The sequence below is a fragment of the Mustelus asterias genome, chromosome 24 (genome assembly GCF_964213995.1).
Source record: "Mustelus asterias chromosome 24, sMusAst1.hap1.1, whole genome shotgun sequence".
In the NCBI taxonomy this organism is placed as follows: Eukaryota; Metazoa; Chordata; class Chondrichthyes; order Carcharhiniformes; family Triakidae; genus Mustelus; species Mustelus asterias.
In genome coordinates, this window is record NC_135824.1 from 19,078,736 (window position 1) to 19,099,567 (window position 20,832).

The following is a 20,832-nucleotide window of genomic DNA, read 5'->3' on the forward strand; positions in this document are numbered from 1 at the left end:
CCATTGAGGATTCAACCAAGTTCAATGTGTGCAATCCTGGTACCTTTAATGTAGAAAAACCTCCTAAGGCACTGTAGAGTTCTAATCAGAAATACACTGACATAAGAAGGAGATATTAGTACAACAGGTCAAAGATTTTATCAAAGGGGTGGGTTTAGATGGCCTTAAAGAACAAGAGGGAGATGGAGATACAATTGAGATTGGGGAGGAAATTCTGTAGGGTTATTTATTTATTTATTTCACGGGATGTGGGGGTCGTTGGCTGGGCCAGCATTTATTGCCCATTTCTAACAGCCCTCCATTTCAGAGGGCATTTGAGAGTCAACCACATTGATGTGGATCTGGAGTCACATATAGACTAGACCAGGTAAGGATAGTAGATTTCCTTCCCTAAAAGATATGAACCAGATGGGGTTTTTTTTTAAAACAACAACTGACAATGGTTTCATAGTCATCATTGGACTTTTAATTCCAGATTTTTTTATTGAATTCAAATTTCACCATTTGCCAAACCTGGGGCATTACCCTGGGTCTCTAGATTACTAGTCCAGTGGCAATACCACTAACCATCACCACCCCTAGGTGACTAAAGGCATAGCTGCCAAAGGTGGGGTAAAGAAGAATTGATGAAGTGTTGAGATACATGAAAAGCCAGCATCAGAGGAACAGAGAATTTTGTGCTCGGTCTATAGAACTGCAAAAGATTAGAGAAATAGTAGAGGGTGATGCAATGAATGGATTTGGACAAGACAATGAGAAGTTTTGATAGAATGTATTGGGTGACTAGGGAGTGAATCAAAGTCAACCAGCATTAATATCAGGGATGATATCAAGCGAGTCGAGCTTCCTGAGGAATAAGATGGAGAGGTCAGAGGCTGACGTTTGCAGGGACTGGAGGATGGCAGACCAGTAAATGAGCATTATAATAACCGGTCTGGAGGTAACAACAGCACGGACGAGGGTTTCAGTAGTTATGGGGCTGAGGTGAAATGTGGATGCAAGAAATGCTATCCAGGTTGGAGTAAACAGTTATGCTGATGGAGGGGATTTGAGGTTGAAACTCAACTCGACATTGGGTTCCCTCCCTGTACGGGTTAGGTTGCCTGGCTATGCTAAATTACCGTTAGTGTCAGGAGCATTAGCAGGATAAATGTGTGGGGTTGCGGGAATAGAGCCTGCGTGGGATTGTGGTCGATCCAGACTCAATGGACCGAATGGCCTCCTTCTGTACTCTAGGGATTCTATGATTGACCAGGAAGTCTAAAGATTACTAATGGTCTGTTCAGCCTCAAAGAGTGACAGGGAAAGAGATGGTAGCAAAGGTATGGAGTTTAGAGTGGGGAAGGAATGTGACATTGTTCATCCTCCTGATGTTTCATAGGTGGAAGATATCAGCTGAACAACCTGACATAACAGAGGCAATGGAGCGTGCTCATTTGGAGGTGGGAAGGGACAGCTGGGTGTCATCATTGTATATGTGCAGCGGAGACAATGGGTGGGATTTTCTGACCACGCTCGCCCCGAAACCAGAAAATCTTGCCAGAGGCCTTCCCATGGTCCGCCCCTCGCCTGCTCCAATTTCCATGCCAGGCTTCACCCCAACATCTGTAAATTATCCCGGCTCGGGTCACTGTCTGTGTGAGTTTGCACATTCTTCCTGTGTCTGTGTGGGTTTCCTCCGGGTGCTCCGGTTTCCTCCTACGATCCAAAAATGTGCGGGTTAGGTGGATTGGTCATGCTAAATTACCCCTTAGTGTCAGGGGGACTAGCTAGGGTAAATGCATGGGGTTATGGGGATAGGGCTTGGGTGAAATTGTGGTCGCTGCAATCTCGATGGGCCGAATGGCTTCCTTCTGCACTGTAGGATTCTATGATTCTATATTGCCAAGAAACATTATGTAGAAGAGGAAGAAGAGAGTGTCAATTAGATCCTTGAAGGATTCTAGAGGTAAAGAGAATGGCACGAGAAGTCATTCCTAAAAATACTTTGGCTACAGTCAGATAGGAAAGATCGGAATCAATCAAGGGCAGGTCTACTAAGCTGGGTAATGGAGGAAAGGCACTGCAGTAAGATGGACAATCCTGTTAAAGGCTGCAAAGAAGCCAAAAAGGATGTGCCACAGTCAGAATCACAGCGGGTGTCATTAGTGGCTTATTAGAGATTCATGACATTGTTCATCCATTGATGGGGAGGTTCTAGATATGTTCCAGAGGAAGCCTGTTGCTACTACTGCTGAGGTTTACGTTTGGAAGATTGTCCAGGCTGAATTGGGCATTGGGTCTCATTTCAATTATTTGAGTGAGCTCATGGCATTTATTGCACTGCTAGATGCAACTTGCCCATGTCAAATGTGGTCCCCTCTGACTCATGGTTTGGGGATAGTGGGCAATTGGAGTAGGGGCAATTGTGGGCAAACAGTGGCCAAATTGTGAAATCAGGAGGACTCTTTCTTTAGGCCCTAAAACAAACTGAAGAAAAGTTACTTATTGCTTCATTGGCTCCATGGAAGGCTGCAGATTCCTGAATGGAGCAACGTAGCATCTGTAGAGCTCAGTGCCACCCAATTTATCAAAAGGGGTTCTCAAACAGGCTCTAAGACATTCATTTTGATTTGTGAAGGGCAGTGTGTGTTTAGGTGAATGAACAAATTTGGAATCAAACAATCTTTCAGCCTTGAGGTATGGAAGACGGCATCATGAAATAATCAGTGCAACAGGGTCTATCAGAGAGTTGGTGCAGACTTGATGGGCTGAATAGCCTCTTCTGCACTGTAGGGATTCTATGATTCTCATGTGCCTAGCACAAAGGAAAGATGGCTGTGGCTGTCAGAGGGCAATCGATTTCGCTCCAGGACATCATTGCAACAGTTCTTCAGGGTAGTGTTCTTGGACCAGCCATCTTCAGCTGCTTAATCAATGACCTTCCTTCCATCATCAGGTCAGAAGTGGAGGATGTTTGCTGATGATTGCACAATGTTCAGCACCCTTCATGACCCCTCAGATACTGAGTCAGTCCGTACACATACGCAGCAAGATTTGGACAACATTGAGGTCTGGACTATGAGCAGCAAATTGCATTGTGCCACATAATTGCCAGTCATGGGCAAGAGAGAATCTAATCCATCTACCCTTGGATATCCAATCACATTATCATTGCTGATTACTCCACCATTAAGATCCTAGGGGTATCATTTACCACAAACTTAATTGAACCTGCCATACAATTACTGTGGCTACAAGAGCAGTCATGATGTGGAGATGCCGGCGTTGGACTGGGGTAAACACAGTAAGAGTTTAACAACACCAGGTTAAAGTCCAACAGGCTTATTTGGTAGCAAATACCATTAGCTTTCGGAGCGCTGCTCCTTCGTCAGATGGAGAGCACATTTCCACTCCATCTGACGAAGGAGCAGCGCTCCGAAAGCTAATGGTATTTGCTACCAAATAAACCTGTTGGACTTTAACCTGGTGTTGTTAAAACTCTTACAAGAGCAGGACAGAGGCTGGGATTTCTGCAGCAAGTAACTCATCTCCTGATTCCACACAGTGCAAGTCAGGAGTCTGATGAAAAACTTATCTTGATGAGCGCAGCTCCATCAACACTAAAGAAGCTCGATACCATAAATATTCACTCCCTCTACCACCAGCACACAGTGGCAGCAGTGTGTGCCATCTACATGGTGCACTGCAGCAAATCATCAAGCCTCCTTCGACAGCAACTTCCAAACCTGTGACCGCTGCCACCTCGAAGGACAAGAGCAGCAGATGCGTGGGGACACCACCACCTAACATCCTTCCACAACTAACTACGCCACATGGACTTCAACAGTTCAAGAAAATAGCTCGCCACCACCTTAAGAATGATTAGAAATGGGCAACAAATGCCGGCCTTGTCAATGATGCCCACACCCATGAACACTCCTCAAAGTTCCAAGCTTTTAAAAAAAGGTATAATTTATTATGTTTATTAGTACGCAAGACAGGATTGATCAAAGACCAAGGTTTTGATACAAGAGCTATCAGCTTAGGCGAAACAATTGACCTGAAACAATATCCTTCGAGTACAGTGCTGATTACCTCCAGAGGACAGACTTTCTGTCTTGTTTTGTCTATAACTAGTTGCATTGCTGGGAATAATTTAATGTTAGTAGACAGGACCAACATTCAATCAAAAGACAAGAAGAATGGATGACAAAAGACAGGAAATGATACTTTTTTTAAAAAAAAAACAGCCTTGGTCAGGCTCCATTCTAGTGTACAGTTTCTAGTTTTCAGAATCAAACGTCAGAAAACATATATTAGCCCTGCAGTGGGTGCAGTGCAGATTCAATGGGATGATACTGGGACTTAGAGTTAAATTATGAGAACGGTTGCATAAACCTGGTTTGCATTCTCTTGCAGGGTAATCAAAATGTTGAAAGGTTTCAGTAGGGGAGGTGGCATAGTGGCATTGTCAGTGGACTAATAATCCAGACACTCAGGGTAATGTTCTGGGAACCCAGGTTCGAAACCCACCCCAACAGATAGAGAAATGTGAATTAAAAGTCCTTTGCTAGATTGTCAATCCATCTGGTTCACTAATGCCCCTTTAGGGAACAAAATCGGCTATCTGCCCTACGTGTCCATCTCCACAACAATGTGGTTGACTCTTTGAAATGGCCACTTGAGGGCAATTAGGTATGAACAATAAAGGCTGGACCAGACAGAGATGCCCAGATCCCATGAATGAATTTTTAAAAAATCTGTTTCCTGTGGTGTGAGAGACATCATCTCATAGAATTCCTACAGTGCAGAAAGAGGCCATTTGGCTCATCGAGTCTGCACTGATCACAATCCCGCCCAGGCTCTATCCCCATAACCCCACTTATTTACCCTGTTACTCCCTGACACTAAGGGGTAATTTAGCATGGCCAATCAATCTAACCTGCACATCTTTGGACTGTGGGAGGAAACCGGAGCACCCAGAGGAAACCCACGCAGACACGGGGAGAATGTGCAAATTCCACACAGTGACCCAAGGCGGGAATCGAACCCGGGCCCCAGGCACTGTGAGGCAGCAGTGCTAACCACTGTGCCACAATTGGATATTTTGCAACAAGAGTCTCTGAAAAGTAGGAAGAAAATCAAGAAGCATTTTTTTTCCAAAGGGTAGCAGAACTCTGGAATTTTCTCTCAACTTTGGGACAATTGGAATTTTTGAGTTTTTTTATTGGATAAGGACAGGTAAATAAGGACCCCATGCACCCCAGACATTTTCTCTTCCAGCTTCTTCCGTCAGGAAAAAGATACAAAAGTCTGAGGTCATGTACCAACCGACTCAAGATTAGCTTCTTCCCTGCTGCCATCAGACTTTTGAATGGACTTACCTTGCATTAATTGATCTTTCTCTACATCCTAACTATGACTGTAACACGACATTCTGCACTCTCTTGTTTCCTTCTCTATGAATGGTATGCTTGGTCTGTATAGCGTGCAAGAAACAATACTTTTCACTATGCTAATACACATGACAATAATAAATCAATTCAAATATGAATTTGAGGTATAGATGAGTCATCATTAAATTGAATGGTGAACACGTTGGAGGGGCTGAATGGCCTTTTCTTGGTCCTCTGCTCCACACCATGTTTGTCAGTTATATATATGTAATTACAAAACAGATTTCATCGCATCCTATGGTCCCTGAAGAGTTTGCAGCAGTGTCTTAAAAATAAAATAGCAAACTACACAAGCTCCCAGGATGTTGGTATGAGGGAGGGTGTACCTGTTCCTATCAGCAACACAAAAGGTGCACATTTTAACAGCCAGGACAGTATTTCCCCTTCCCTTTGAAAGAAAAACTATTTCCTTAGGGAGGGTTAGACTGGCCTTTCATCCATTCTGGGCAAGTGTACAGAGCTACATCCTGTTACTGCATCCAGGTGATGTCATAGCTCTGAGCAGTATGTGACTGGCCCACCTCCTGGGCACACATCTCGCAAAGCCCGTGCTGGACAATATCACTGCCCCATAGGTACACCGATACTGCCCAGGAGGGATGGTCAAAGCTACCGCGTTAATATGCCTCCCTTCCGTGGACTGGCACCACCGAATCGGAAAAGGCGACTGTACAAAACCGGTTCCATATGGTTTTTGCTGGAGGCGAGAACTTGACAATGTTTTAATTCACTTGCAGGCAAATTCAACATTGTCACTTAAAAGTGCTATCATCTATACATAACATAGTCATTTCACATTAATAGCAGAGGCTGGGCGGAACAGATTTGACCATACAAGCTTCTGCCAACATGTTGCCCTTCAACAAAAGGCGCACGGTGAAGAATAAGTTGGTTACTGAGTTACCTTGGTGTATAATTCAGCTACCGCCATAGGGACGCGTTGCCTCAGTGACTGCGGGGGAACTCAGCACTGCAGTTACTCATGGTCGGGGTAATGAAAAGAAGCTCTCGGGGTTGCCTCCTGCAGATACCTTCCTCTCCAGCCACTCTCTCTGTCTCATTCACTCACTCCCTGTCTTCGTTTCTCTGCCTCTCTCACTGCGTGTCCCACCTGTTATGTACACACACACCAACTAGACTTTGCACTTTCTGCCTCTCTTCCCCTCCACTAGAGGCACCTCGTGATGAGGGAGTGTCTACAAGCAATTTATAAGACGAAATAGTTAGGGAGTCAGGTAGAAAAATTCCTCTTGGTGATAATTAGACAGTGAGGAAAAATTACTCAATCTTGGCCCTTTAAACTTCTCCGGATTCCATGTGCAAGTGTTTTTGCAAAACTTGTTCAACTTCTTTATAACTTTACAATACATTCCTCCTTTTCAAAAAAAAATCCTACAAAGTGAGGAAGGTTTTATTCTGAATGGCAAAGACATCAAAATAAAATTGTTTGTAGATTTAGGGATTACTTGAAAGTCTTCAGAAATTCACCAGATGTACCAGGAGCACACGCTTCAGAAACGTAGACAATTGTTTGTGTGCCTCTTTGGAAGAGATTACGAACTGGATGAATAAAAACTTCAATTTTAATAACAAACTTAATAATATGCAAATCTCTACAGAAATAACGGTGAGTTGCTAAATCCATTTCACCTTGGGATCCTTGCTTCGTTTGTGATTAATTTCCAGGATATTTAGAAAAAAGTTGTAAAACAAATTGCTTGTGTAACCTTGCATCAGTATAATGCAGTTTCCACACTGCACTGAGCAGTGTAATATACATGGGATCACTTCACTGGCAGTGTTGTTAGAAGGCAACTATTGTTCAAATCTAGAGACAGCCCCAAATCCTAAGTGCATTATTTGCATTAGCATCAAATCCGCTGCGGTCTTTTGGCTAAGATCTAGTATCGACATGCTGTACTTGGTTGAAGTCATTTGGTTACATTTTAGCTTCATTTGAAGCAATTTTTAAAAGCGGCAACTCGGCCTTTTGGCTAAGGTGCAAATGAGATCAAGCCTTGGAGGAGGTGCAATGCCTACTCCAATCAGCTTGGATCATGTAGATCAAGCCCAAGACAGGAGGTGAGAGCCCTGTCTTGTCAGCTTGGATCGGGAATGTCTCACTTGTCCAGACTCTGAATTGGACTTGATTTGATTGAATTGGATTTTTTTAAAAATCTGCTGTGATCAGGTGCAGCACCAGATTAGAAAGACAATTTTCCAATGCCCAGGGTCCACTTCCCATTTATAGAGTGAAGTATGTTATCATGGATTCCCCAGAGTGCAGAAGGAGGCCATTCAGCCCACTGAGTCTGCACCAACTTTGAACGAGCATCTTAACCAGGCCCAATCCCCGTAACCCTATATATTTACCCTGCTAATATCCCTAACCTACACATCTTGGGACACTAAGGGGTAATTTGGCATGACCAACCCACCTAACCTGCACATCTTTGGACTGTGGGAGGAAACTGGAAGAAACCCACGCAGACATGAGGGGAATGTGCAAACACCACACAGATAGTGACCAAAGGCCAGAATTGAACCTGGGTCCCTGGCACTGAGGCAGCAGTGCTAACCACTGTGCCATTTGCTAGTAAAGTCCGGCCTTGTATTTGATAAGTATTAATCTACTATTAAACATTTTCTGAGTTACTTCACAAACTGTTGCTTTTGCAGTTAAAGTCTCAAATTAACACAATTAGAATTTAAATTCAAATAACACCAGAACTTATGCTAACCCTGAAATAACCATTGAATGTTATATCACCTAATGGTCATCCTTTTACTCCAAAGGAGAATTTTAGGAAGTAATCTACATCTGGAGCACTGGAGAGATACATTTAGTTGTGAATGAATAATGGATCCAGGGTCACAGTGAGGGGAGGTGCTGTAAAATTGCTTTACTGTTTGCTATCCGTTAGCTAGAAGTCAGCTTTCTCCCATCCAAATTATTGCATTGCTTTATTAGGTAAAATAAAATCAGGCAGCAAATATCATGTTTAGAAATATGTTAGGGCGGCACAGTGACACAGTGGTTAGCACTGCTGACTCACAGCGCCAGGGCTTCGATTCCCAGCTTGGGTCACTGTCTGTGCGGAGTCCGCATGTTCTCCCCGTGTCTGTGTGGGCTTCCTCCGGGTGCTCTGGTTTCCTCCCAGTCTGAAAGACGTGCTGGTTATGTGCATTGGCTATGCTAAATTCTCCCTCAGTGTACCCGAACATGTACACAGGAGTGTGGCGACTCGGGGATTTTCACAGTAACTTCATTGCAGTGTTAATGTAAGCCTACTTGTGACACTAATAAATAAACAAACTTGAGAAGGGTCCTTGGAAAAGTGATCTTCTAATCTTTTGAAATATTGCACTGTTAATCTCGATACATGTTTATGTATGTTTCTCTGCAATATTAATCGCCGAGTTGTAAAAGAACATGAAAGATATTGCAATTTAAATGCTTCATTAAACCATGAAATGTTCCACACAAGGAACAGTGCAATGCATTTTTCCTAATCTTCATAGTAGCTATTTAATGTGGGTATAAAGTCAGAGGTAAAATATTTCACTTATTGAAAAGATGTCCAATATTCGTGAATTGAAAGTATTAGGTTTTTTTGCAGGGGGAGAGAAAGTCATAACCATCTTAAATGCTTCTGAAATCAAGGGCAGGATCAGTCCTGAAATACTGACCGCCTCCAATTTGGGGTAATATTTGTCCTAACTGCGGGGGGCGGGGGGAGGAATCAAATTATTTCATTCAAAAGGTACAGTCAAATGTTGATGAGATATGCTTCCAAACGTCTGAGCTGTTTCAACAGAATGACAAGACACATTGTGATTATTGTGATGACAGGATCTTTAGAAGACTCGGAAACGGGTTTGCTCTTTCTGAATCCTGGTAGCTCTGTCCTCAGTCCATCTGTAAGATGTGATCGCATCTTCTCTCTTTGAAATGTCAATCGATATGAATTAAAAGCGTAATTAGATTTCAATAAATTACTGATGTTACTGTCATTCATCAATCGCCCTGTATTAAGTTTGGATCGCGCAGCAATGAGCCCCGTCAGGAGTAACACATTATAACAATGGTCTGGAAGTACCCACCCTGTGTAACAATGGGGAGGTCTGAGAAGCCCCAGATAATGAGCCTCAGACATGACTCAAATGGGAACAATACCAGAGAATGAATGATGGAGAGGGGCTGCTAGTGCCACAGGGGTCCACAGGCCTGGTTGGTGGTGAGGGGCAGATTGTGAGTGTGGAGGGGCAGATTGTGGGTGCCAACAGCCAGCAGAATTGGCAGCAATATTTTAATGTGGGGGTTAGGAGGATCACTCCTGCTTCTCTATGTTTAGAGGTAAATAACTCACATTTTTTGTTGCAGGAATTGTGAAGGGTCGGCTTCCCTGAATACAGGCAGCAATGGTGCTGGCTGTCTCAGGTCAAACCAGTCTTGCAGTAGGGGCCTCAAACAGGCACTAAGCCCAACTGGCAAAGGTACTAACGTTTTCTTCAGGTATGGATAAGGGATGCCAGATTTGTCCTTACCCAAAATGGCAGGCAGCAAGCTTTGAGTTGGAAGCATTCATGTGTTGTTGCCCTCCATTTTGGAACAGTAGTTGACCATATCGTGTCCGTACAGTGGCAGACCGCATCGTGCCTGTTCGGTGGTAGACCGCATCGTGCCCGTACAGTGGTAGAGCGCATTGTGCTCGTACAGTGGCAGACCGCATCGTGGCCGTACAATAGCAGACCGCATCCTGCCTGTTCAGTGGCAGACCGCATCGTGCCTGTTCGGTGGTAGACCACATTGTGCCTGTTCAGTGATAGACTGATCGTGCCTGTACAGTAGCAGACTGCATCGTGCTTGTTCAGTGGTAGACAGCATCATGCCTGTACAGTAGCAGACCGCATTGTGCCTGTTCGGTGGTGGACCACATTGTGCCTGTTTGGTGGTGGACCACATTGTGCCTGTTCGGTGGTAGACCACATTGTGCCTGTTTGGTGGTGGACCACATTGTGCCTGTTCGGTGGTGGACCGCATTGTGCCTGTTCGGTGGTAGACCGCATCGTGCCTGTTCAGTGGTAGACCGCATTGTGCCTATTCGGTGGTAGACCGCATCGTGCCTGTACAGTAGCAGACCGCATCGTGCTTGTTCAGTGGTGGACCGCATTGTGACTGTTCGGTGGTAAATCACATTGTGCCTGTTCGGTGGTGGACCACATCGCGCCTGTTCGGTGGTAGACCGCATCGTGCCTGTTCGGTGGTAGACCGCATCGTGCCTGTTCGGTGGTAGACCGCATCGTGCCTGTTTGGTGGTAGGCCGCATCGTGCCTGTACAATTGGAGACCGCATCGTGCCTGTTCGGTGGTAGACCGCATCGTGCCTGTACAATTGGAGACCGCATCGTGCCTGTACAATTGGAGACCGCATCGTGCCTGTACAATTGGAGACCGCATCGTGCCTGTTCGGTGGTAGACCGCATCATGCCTGTTCAGTGGTAGACCGCATCATGCCTGTTCAGTGGTAGACCGCATTGTGCCTGTTCGGTGGTAGACTGCATCGTGCCTGTACAATTGGAGACTGCATCGTGCCTGTTCAGTGGTAGACCGCATCATGCCTGTACAGTAGCAGACCGCATCGTGCCTGTACAGTAGCAGACCGCATCGTGCCTGTTCGGTGGTAGACCACATTGTGCCTGTTCGGTGGAGACTGCATCGTGCCTGTTCAGTGGTAGACTGATTGTGCCTGTACAGTAGCAGACTGCATTGTGCTTGTTCAGTGGTAGACAGCATCATGCCTGTACAGTCGCAGACCGCATCGTGCCTGTTCGGTGGTGGACCACATTGTGCCTGTTCGGTGGTGGACCACATTGTGCCTGTTCGGTGGTGGAACACATTGTGCCTGTTCGGTGGTGGACCACATTGTGCCTGTTCGGTGGTGGACCACATTGTGCCTGTTCAGTGGTAGACCACATTGTGCCTGTTCGGTGGTAGACCACATTGTGCCTGTTCGGTGGTAGACCACATTGTGCCTGTTCGGTGGTAGACCACATTGTGCCTGTTCGGTGGTGGACCACATCGTGCCTGTTCGGTGGTAGACCACATCGTGCCTGTTCGGTGGTAGACCACATTGTGCCTGTTCGGTGGTGGACCACATTGTGCCTGTTCGGTGATGGACCACATTGTGCCTGTTCAGTGGTAGACCACATTGTGCCTGTTCGGTGGTAGACCACATTGTGCCTGTTCGGTGGTAGACCACATTGTGCCTGTTCGGTGGTAGACCACATCGTGCCTGTTCAGTGGTAGACCACATTGTGCCTGTATAGCCTAACCCACTCTTCAGGCCAAAATTTTCAACCACTTCACAAAGGCAAACAACAAGTTACTGATAATAAAAATTCATATGAACCTATGGAAGGTAAAACTCTTTATAAGACGACGAATTTGGGCAGTGGTTATATCATTGCCTTCTCAATGAATATAAAAGCATGCTTATACTGTTGAAATTTTTATTTATTTTTACAAGTTTGACGTCACCTTAGTACCTAATTCAATATACATTTGCCATGATGCACACGTCTACTAGTTGCAACAAACAGGAAATGCTACAGGATTTTCAGAACTTTTCTGTACATCAATATCATACTCATTGTTTGCTAGCTGGTTAAGTACAGAAGTAACCATCCATGGTCAACATTAGTGATCTAGATAATACAACAGCAATGTGTTTGCAGCTAATTGGTGCTGTTGATATTTTAAACATCTCCAGTTCCTTAACACTAACCACTAGTAATGTACTTACGTCTCAGAACAGTTTATGATACAAAAAAAGTAAAATACAATATAAGCGGAGAACATAGGAATCTATATACGCGTAGGATTTAACTAAAGTGCATAACCGATATTTCAAAGGAAGATTGCCTTCATATTGTCCCAACACTACTCTGGACAACGCAACTTTGACTTTGTTCTGCATGTGCTGAGATTCGTAACACAAGTTTTACTTTGTACCCTGGTTTTCGTGTTATTTTTAAAAAACAAAAGAAAACAAATACTGTTGAAGAATAGGGAGAGTATCGTGGAGCGACAACCACCAATTTGCACCATACTGATTTCCCTAGACAATCTTTCTTTAAAAAAAATTAAATCCTTTTCTGTCTGCAGCCTCTGCCCCCTTTCACAAACACACGGTTAACTAAAGCAGATTATGCTCTTATGCGTTTTGTAATGGGTTGAATTAAGCAAACCATCCGATAAAAGGGAAAAGGTAAGGCTCTGGGGACTGTGATATTTTAAGACATTTAGAGATTGAAATGTACAAAAATGCAAAAAACAGAAGACAGGCGAGGAGTGCATCACAGATTCCGTAATGTCTTTATCAAAATATTGCCCAACATTGAGTTACAAGATGATAGTTGCGGAATTTATAAACTACTCAAGTCTACAGAGTAGCTTATTAACTTTCTCTCTATGGGATCTAACGATATCATAGCTTTCTATTAAATATTGGGTATCCAATATAAATAGGCACACGTATTACACCATTTAGATATGTAAACTATCGCTCGGAAAATCAGCTTTCTGAAATTGGATGCTTGGTCAATATATTTAATAACTTAAAAGATATGTAAACAATAAGGGTGCAATGAGTATATTTTTTGGCCACCATAAAGTGATTATGAACTTAATATTGGTTCTATTTCCAGTTATAGCAGTCAATAAATTGGGCATATCCAGGTGAAGCGTTTTCAGAATTGAATCCACAGTAGACTTGCGACATTGGGAACTTGGAGAATGAGTTTGAGGCTGCCCCGATTGGGTGACGCCCGCATCTTGATCACTGCAACCTGCGTGAGGTCTGACCCCTAAGGGTCACTAAATACTGTACTGCAAATACTTGGGGGGGGGAAAAAATACACTTCTAATTCTACCTCTAGCGTTGCCCTCTTTTGTCTTAACATACACAGTAACAAACAAATTAAATAATCGAGCAGTTCCTGTATTGTAAAGTCTTACGAGATTCCAATAAGGCGCATTTCAAAGGGATATAAGCTGCTACGACCACAAATACTGAAAGAAAAAAATGCTTTTGTTCACGCTGCGATCTTTTTTTTTTATCTGCTGCCTTTACAGTCCATCTTAGAATTTAATATTTTTCCCTCTGTGTGCTTTTGTGCTTTGAGTCATATCTGGAACTTAAAATAGTGATTGCTACTTGCATAAATCAAGTTTAAAATAGGCTTTGAAACAAAGTTGGCGTGAAATACTTTTAGCGAATTGCAACTCAACACCACGGGGTGCAGTGTTAAATGGGTGTAGGTTCAGCAGAGTCAGAGGACACTGAACAGGGTAACTCTCATAATGTGGCTAAGCAAAACACCAAAAACTAACAACATAATCTCTAGTTTATATTCGACCAGACCTTTGTATTCTACATCATTTATATATTGACTTAAATAATAGATATTAGACAAATGGTGCTATAGACGCAGTCGTACTTCCCCTTAATTCAGGTTCCTAATAATTAAAGTATGACACAACTTTAATTTACAGTTGTTAAGTTCAAAGTATATTCATTTGAACGGCACTACAGCAGCCACTACCAGGTGCTGTGTGAAAGTGTTTGGCATTCTTTGTGCACATTCCTTAAAAACGCAGAAGTTTTAAACATTACTCTAGCAGTGTGTAGTGAATGGGGACGGTGATTCTCTGACCAATGGAAAATTTATATCTTCAGCGTTCCTTAGACGCGCAACAGGAATCCGAGGTTCATGCTGCCAGGAATCTGAATGCTTTCCAGTGCTAAAGACGATGGGTTGAACGGGAACGTGACCGGAAATATGTGTTTTGCATCCATTAGCAGCTGAGGAGAGTCTTTACGATTTTGTAAACGGACCTAGAGATCAAGAAAAGAAAATTGGGAGATAATTAGCACAGTTATTGTAGAATCTACAGTGCGGGAAGCCATTCGGCCCATCGACAACAAACCCATCCAGGCCCTATTCCCACGTATTTACCCTGCTGATCCCCCTGCACTACGGGGCAATTTAGCATGGCCAATCAACCTAACCCGCACATCTTTGGAGTGTGGGAAGAAAGCGGAGCGCCCGAAGGAAACCCAGGCAGACATGGGGAGAATTTGCAAACTCCACACAGACTGTGATCCGAGGCCAGAATGGCACTGTGAGGCGGCAGTGCTAATCACTGTGCCACCGTGCCACTCGGTTTAAGTGGAGTTACAGATTTAAAGTGTTTCCTTAAAGCCTGGAAATAAGGTTTATAATAAAGAAGATTCCAACGCCTCTGGGTTTTAAGGAGTACACAGCAGCGATGCAGAGCCTGCTTGACTCCGATATTTGACAAAATTATAATTGAATCATAGAAACCCTACAATGCAGAAAGAGGCCATTCAGCCCATCGAGTCTGCACCGACCACAATCCCACCCAGGCCCTATCCCCGTAACCCCACATATTTACCCTGCTACTCCCTCCAACCTAAGCATCCCGGGACACTAAGGGGCAATTTAGCATGGCCAATCAAACTAACCCGCACATCTTTGGACTGTGGGAGGAAACCGGAGCACCCGGAGGAAACCCACGCAGACACGGGGAGAATGTGCAAACTCCACACAGACAGTGACCTGAGCCGGGAATCGAACCTGGGTCCCTGGTGCTGTGAAGCAGCAGTGCTAACCACTGCGCTATCATGCCGCCCATTATGTTGCCAAAATTCTAGCTAATCACGAGGACACCCTGGAAAAAGTCTATAATTCACTTTTGAATTTTGCTGCTCACACGGGTGCTGAAAGAAACCATGATAAAAGCAACTCAAATACCAGGAGCAGTTTTATTTTTTTTTAATTCAGCCTTTCCAACTAAAGTAAATAATTGAAATATCATTTTCCAGTATTCCTATAGTTCCCAAAGTTAAAACTGTTAAACGTAAATGAATCATAGAATTCCTACAGTGCAGAAGGAGGCCATTCAGTCCCTTGAGCCTACACCGACTCTCTAACAGAGCATCTTTACCTAGGCCCATCCCTCTACCCTATCCCTGTAACCTCACATATTTACCCCATCAATCCCCCCCAGCCTACACATCTTGGGACACTAAGGGGCAATTTTGCTTGGCCAATCCACCTAACCCGCACATCTTTGGAGTGTGGGAGGAAACCGGAGCGCCCGGAGGAAACCCATGCAGACACGGGGAGAACGTTCAAACTCCACACAGTCACCTGAGGCTGGAATCGAACCCGGGTCGCTGGCGTTGTGAGGCAGCAGTGCTAACCACTGTGCCACGAAACAGTGCATGAATCTGAATCATATTTGTTATGTGGAATTAATTTAATTGTTCATACTTAATTAATTAATTATTTTACTAGATGAACTAAACATTTTTTTCCGAAGGAGAAGAGTAATTAAGAAACTCTGAAAGTTTTACCTGAATGGTGCGTATGAACGAGGCAGTTACACGCTCTTCAAATTCATTAACAGGAGTGTACAAATTTAGAACTTTCACAATCTGATGGCAAAGAAAGGAAAAAATAAAACTATTAAAAGTTCACAATTTAGAAGTCTATCACTAAGTTAATTCGATGTACCTGGACTACAGTGGAATCAAACAGTATCTGATGTTGTTGTCACTTGAACAGTATTTGCTTGTTGCCATTCTAATGCTACACCATTCCTAACATGCCATAATGTGGAGATGCCGGTGTTGGACTGAGGTGGGACACAGTAAGAAGTCTCACAACACCAGGTTAAAGTCCAACAGGTTTATTTGGAATCACGAGCTTTCGGAGCGCTGCTTCTTCATCAGGTGAATCACTTTAACCTGGTGTTGTAAGACTTCTTACTATTCCTAACATGAACTGATTAACCTACATCTCTGCCCTTCATGTCCAGTTAAGCCATTTTTAAAATATCAATTCCAATATGAAGCTAACAAATACATCGCAAGATGTTTTCTTGGATACTTGGGACAAAGGGCAGGATCGATATAAACCACTGTCAACCTCAAGGAAACATTTATTTCCCAGGGTTGTGTCCTTTACAGTGTTTTTCACCAATATATTTCTGATTCCTGGAAAGAGTGGGAAATATTTGTGACTAGAACATCCTGTGCTAAATGTCATGATATTATGTCAGTCACCACAACGAGTGTGTAGTTTCCATAGAAACTTCCAGTAGTGCTTGTGTTCACAAAGTTCTGATAATTTGTCTTCAACTACAATAAAGTTGTGCTGTTAAACATCTTTCCACACAGGTGATTCTGCCCCTATAGCCATTGCTGGGCGCATGAGAAATTGACCATGACAGCGTTGATCCATTTTACACTGGAGAATGTGTATAAACAACCACAGATCTATGAATGAACCAGAAAGCCCTTGGTGCTCTGAGATGCTTTGATTTATTAGTACTTGAGAAATCTTTTACTAATTAGCACGAAGGTCCTGGATTCACACTTAGACCCGTACTGAAGCCGGGGAAAGAAGGATTGGTACCTATTGTTGATAGCCATCTCTGTTGGAGATGTCCTTGGACTGAGGACCGGATTGGGTTCAGCTCCAATGCCTCAGCCGGACAGACAGCAAAATATTTGCTGCCCAGGCTCGGACATCAAGGCTCCAAAGGATGATCAATGTCCGAATGATATAAATTATATGGAATTGGGGAAAAAGAATTGACAAGAAAAAATAATTGAAATTGTCCATCAACGCGCAATTTCTTTTTGCAGCGTACCTGAGCTGTGGTAAGGGCATTGCACATGGAGCAAATGGCCTCTGCATCCTCATCAGTCTTCTTTTTCACCTGCAGTAGCTGTGCAGCCTGAATTAAAGGTTCTAGTGTTTCCTTTGCGCCACTAGTCTGTAGATTCTTGTCCCGTAGCCACTCCTCAAGTTGGCTCACATTGTACCTGCAGAGCCGAGAACAACACAATCGGGTTAGGTTGGTTTTCAACACGAATTGTTAAGCACAGCAGCTTATTAAAAGAATTCATTTGAAATTAGGACATAATTTCTAAACAGGTTACACAAAAAATACTTCAAGAGGTATAAACTGACAGCAACATTGAATTGGAGTTAACATATGGATTTTTTTGTGTGGGAGAGGAAGGCAGGCAGACCGGGTCGTTCGAACCTCATGTAAGATAAAAGGTACCAGGAGACGGGAGAAGAGGGCAAATAAATAATTCGCAACTGGCATAAAAAGCTAATCATATTGATATGGGAAAATATATCAAATATCTTAACTGTCATGAAATGACACTGCCAGATTTTACCACCCTGTCCCAGGTGACAATGTACCAGGCATAAGTGGTCCCTGAAATCTGCCCCAAAAGTCCAATTGGGATCCAATGATAACCCCCAGGATTTGCATGGGGAATCACTGATTGACATCCCTGTAGGACTCATAGAATACAAGCTCCCTGGGGATTGGTAATTAACTAACCAGGTGGTGCTCGTATAGTGAGTCCATTATAAAGTAGGCCCCTGAGTGGGTCCATTATTATACTGTCCCACTTGGGACCTGTTTGTGTTCACCACAGGCTTGTGGTTTTGCTTTACTTTACTTTAATAAAGCACTCTCCTTTTACAGCCAATTCTTAGAGTTATTACAGATCCAATGAGATCCAAACCCAAATCCTTAATGTCAAGATCTATTGCCAAGAGTAACGCAATGATAGACACCTTGGAATGATTGACTGGAAAATTAAATCACCACTTAAAGGCTGAAATCCGATCTAGAGTTCCAAACTCAAGTTTGTGCTAATAAGTAGTTTTAAAAATATATATCTCTTCCCCTACTTTGCTTTTTAAGAAAAAAGCTGCCTCACAGCGCCAGGGACTCGGGTTCGATTCCCGGCTTGGGTCACTATCTGTGTGGAGTCTGCACTTAGGTTTAGGTTTGTTGGAAAGTTATTTGGAAAGCTAATAGCTCAATAGAAGTTGAAGAGAATGCTACTCCTTAACAACAAAGGACATGGAACTCTTCAACTGCTTTGGTCCATGTCTGAATGTTCCATTCAATATTTTCCACAATAATGATATCAATGCTAAAACTGTTTAAATTTCAAGAGATAGCAACCTATTCGATTTTAAAATTAATGGCTTTTGCATTGTGTCATTTTTTCATGTAAATGTGTTGCCCATCCCTAATTGCCCTTGAACTGAGTGGCTTCATCAGGCCATTTCAATGGACCTGGAGTCACATGTAGACCAGACCAGAGCAGCTTTCCTTCCCTAAAGGACATTAGGGAACCTGATGGATTTTCACGGCCTTCATTAGGCTTATATCATAGAATCATAGAAACCCTACAGTGCAGAAGGAGGCCATTCGGCCCATTGAGTCTGCACCGACCACAATCCCACCCAGGCCCTACCCCCACATATTTACCCGCTAATCCCTCTAACCTACGCATCTCAGGATTCTAAGGGGCAATTTTTAACCTGTCCAATCACCAACCTAACCCGCACATCTTTGGACAGTGGGAGGAAACCGGAGCACCCGGAGGAAACCCACGCAGACACGAGGAGAATGTGCAAACTCCACACAGACAGTGACCCAAGCCGGGAATCGAACCCAGGTCCCTGGAGCTGTGAAGCAGCAGTGCTAACCATTGTGCTAATTCTAGACTTCTATTGCATTCAAATTTCACCATGGTGGGATTCGAATCCAAATCCCCAGAGCATTATTTTGGGTCTCTGGATTACAAATCCAGTGACTGGGCAGCACAGTGGCACAACGGTCAGCATTGCTGCCTCCCAGCACCAGGGACCTGGGTTCGATTCCCAGCTTGGGTCACTATCTGTGTGGAGTCTGCACATTCTCCCCGTGTCTGCGTGGGTTTCTTCCGGGTGCTTCGATTTCCTCCCACAGTCCAAAAGATGTGCAGGTTAGTTAGGTGCATTGGTCAGGCTAAATTCCCCCTCAGTGTACCCGAACAGGCACTGGAGTGTGGCAACTAGGGGATTTTCACAGTAACTTCATTGCAGTGTTAATCGCATTTGGATAGATACATGAATAGGCAGGGAATAGAGGGATATGGGCCACGTAGAGGCAAGAAAATATTAGATTAGAGAGGCATTTGTGTCAGCACAGATGGTGGGCCGAAGAGCCTGTTCCTGTGTTGTACTGTACTTTGTTGTAATGAAGGCCTACTTATGGCATGAATAAATAAACTTTTTAAACAATACCACTATCCACCGCCACCCCCAAGTAATGGTGTACATTTCCAATAACAAGTGATATTGTCTAATGGCCGTGGTTTTCTACGTACCATACCACCAGGTACCTGAGCTTGACAATGATTTCTGATGGATCACTCACCTGATCTGCATTCCTTTGCTCCATGAACACATGTCCTTGCGAAGAAGCAAGTTGTTGAGAGTGACAGATCCAATGATGTAGAACATTTGCTTGACAATCTGTTTGATGAGCTCTGGATCCATGCCATGCTGGCACATTGTGGAATGGAAGTTATTCAGCTGCCGAACGATGGAATCTAGGGTATAGGTCCCTTCGTCTGCCACACTGGAAGTCCTCTTCCGGAGACCTGTGGGCTTTAGCCCAGATACTCCCTGAATAGTCTCGTGTTCCAACATACCTGAAACTGTTTCACAATATCAGGAAGTTAGGTAATATTACTTTCAATCCAATCTTTTCTTTGGAGCAAATATGAAGATTCACAGCAGTCCTTTATGGCAAAAAAAGCTAAAAGTTTTCATGTTCATTTGATTTCCAAATACAATTTTATGCATCTCTGTCTTTGTATAATATTGTCTCTGTTATTCATTGGTCAGAACATTGAATACAGGAGTTGGGATGTCTTGTTGAAGTTGTATAAGACATTGGTAAGGCCACACTTGGAATACTGTGTACAGTTCTGGTCACCCTATTATAGAAAGGATATTATTAAACTAGAAAGAGTGCAGAAAAGATTTACTAGGATGCTACCCGGGACTTAATGGTTTGAGTTATAAGGAGAGGCTGGATAGATTAGGACTTTTTTCTCTGGAGCGTAGAAGACTGAGGGGTGATCTTACAGAGGTCTATAAAATAATGAGGGGCATAGATCAGCTAGATAGTCAATATCTTTTCCCAAAGGTAGGGGAGTCTAAAACTAGAGGGCATAGGTTTAAGGTGAGAGGGGAGAGATACAAAAGAGTCCAGAGGGGAATGTTTTCACACAGAGGGTGGTGAGTGTCTGGAAAAAGCTGACAGAGGTAGTCGTAGAGGTGGATACAATGTTGTCTTTTAAAAAGCGTTGAGACAGTTACATGGGTAAGATGGATATAGAGGGATATGGGCCAAATGCGGGCACTTGGGACTAGACCCGTACTGAAACCGGGGAAAGAAGAATTGGTACCTATTGTCGATAGCCATCTCT

General features: G+C 43.7%; 2 protein-coding genes across 3 annotated transcripts in view; both read right to left on the minus strand.

The window, feature by feature from the left end:
- myo5c (myosin VC) overlaps positions 1-6,540 on the minus strand; it is a 128,417-nt gene extending 121,877 nt beyond the window's left edge. The window contains exon 1 of the mRNA XM_078241360.1: positions 6,343-6,540. Coding sequence (XP_078097486.1) covers positions 6,343-6,369 — 27 coding nt within the window. The 5' untranslated portion in view covers positions 6,370-6,540. The remainder of the gene's footprint in view (positions 1-6,342) is intronic.
- Positions 6,541-11,935: 5,395 nt separating this feature from the next.
- Positions 11,936-20,832, minus strand: part of myo5aa (myosin VAa) — a 238,552-nt gene continuing 229,655 nt past the window's right edge. For both annotated transcript variants that reach the window (XM_078241369.1, XM_078241368.1), the window contains 4 exons: positions 19,773-20,055; positions 17,184-17,358; positions 15,883-15,963; positions 11,936-14,337 (listed from right to left, as the gene is read on the minus strand). In XM_078241369.1, coding sequence (XP_078097495.1) covers positions 14,185-14,337; positions 15,883-15,963; positions 17,184-17,358; positions 19,773-20,055 — 692 coding nt within the window. In that variant the 3' untranslated portion in view covers positions 11,936-14,184. The remainder of the gene's footprint in view (positions 14,338-15,882; positions 15,964-17,183; positions 17,359-19,772; positions 20,056-20,832) is intronic.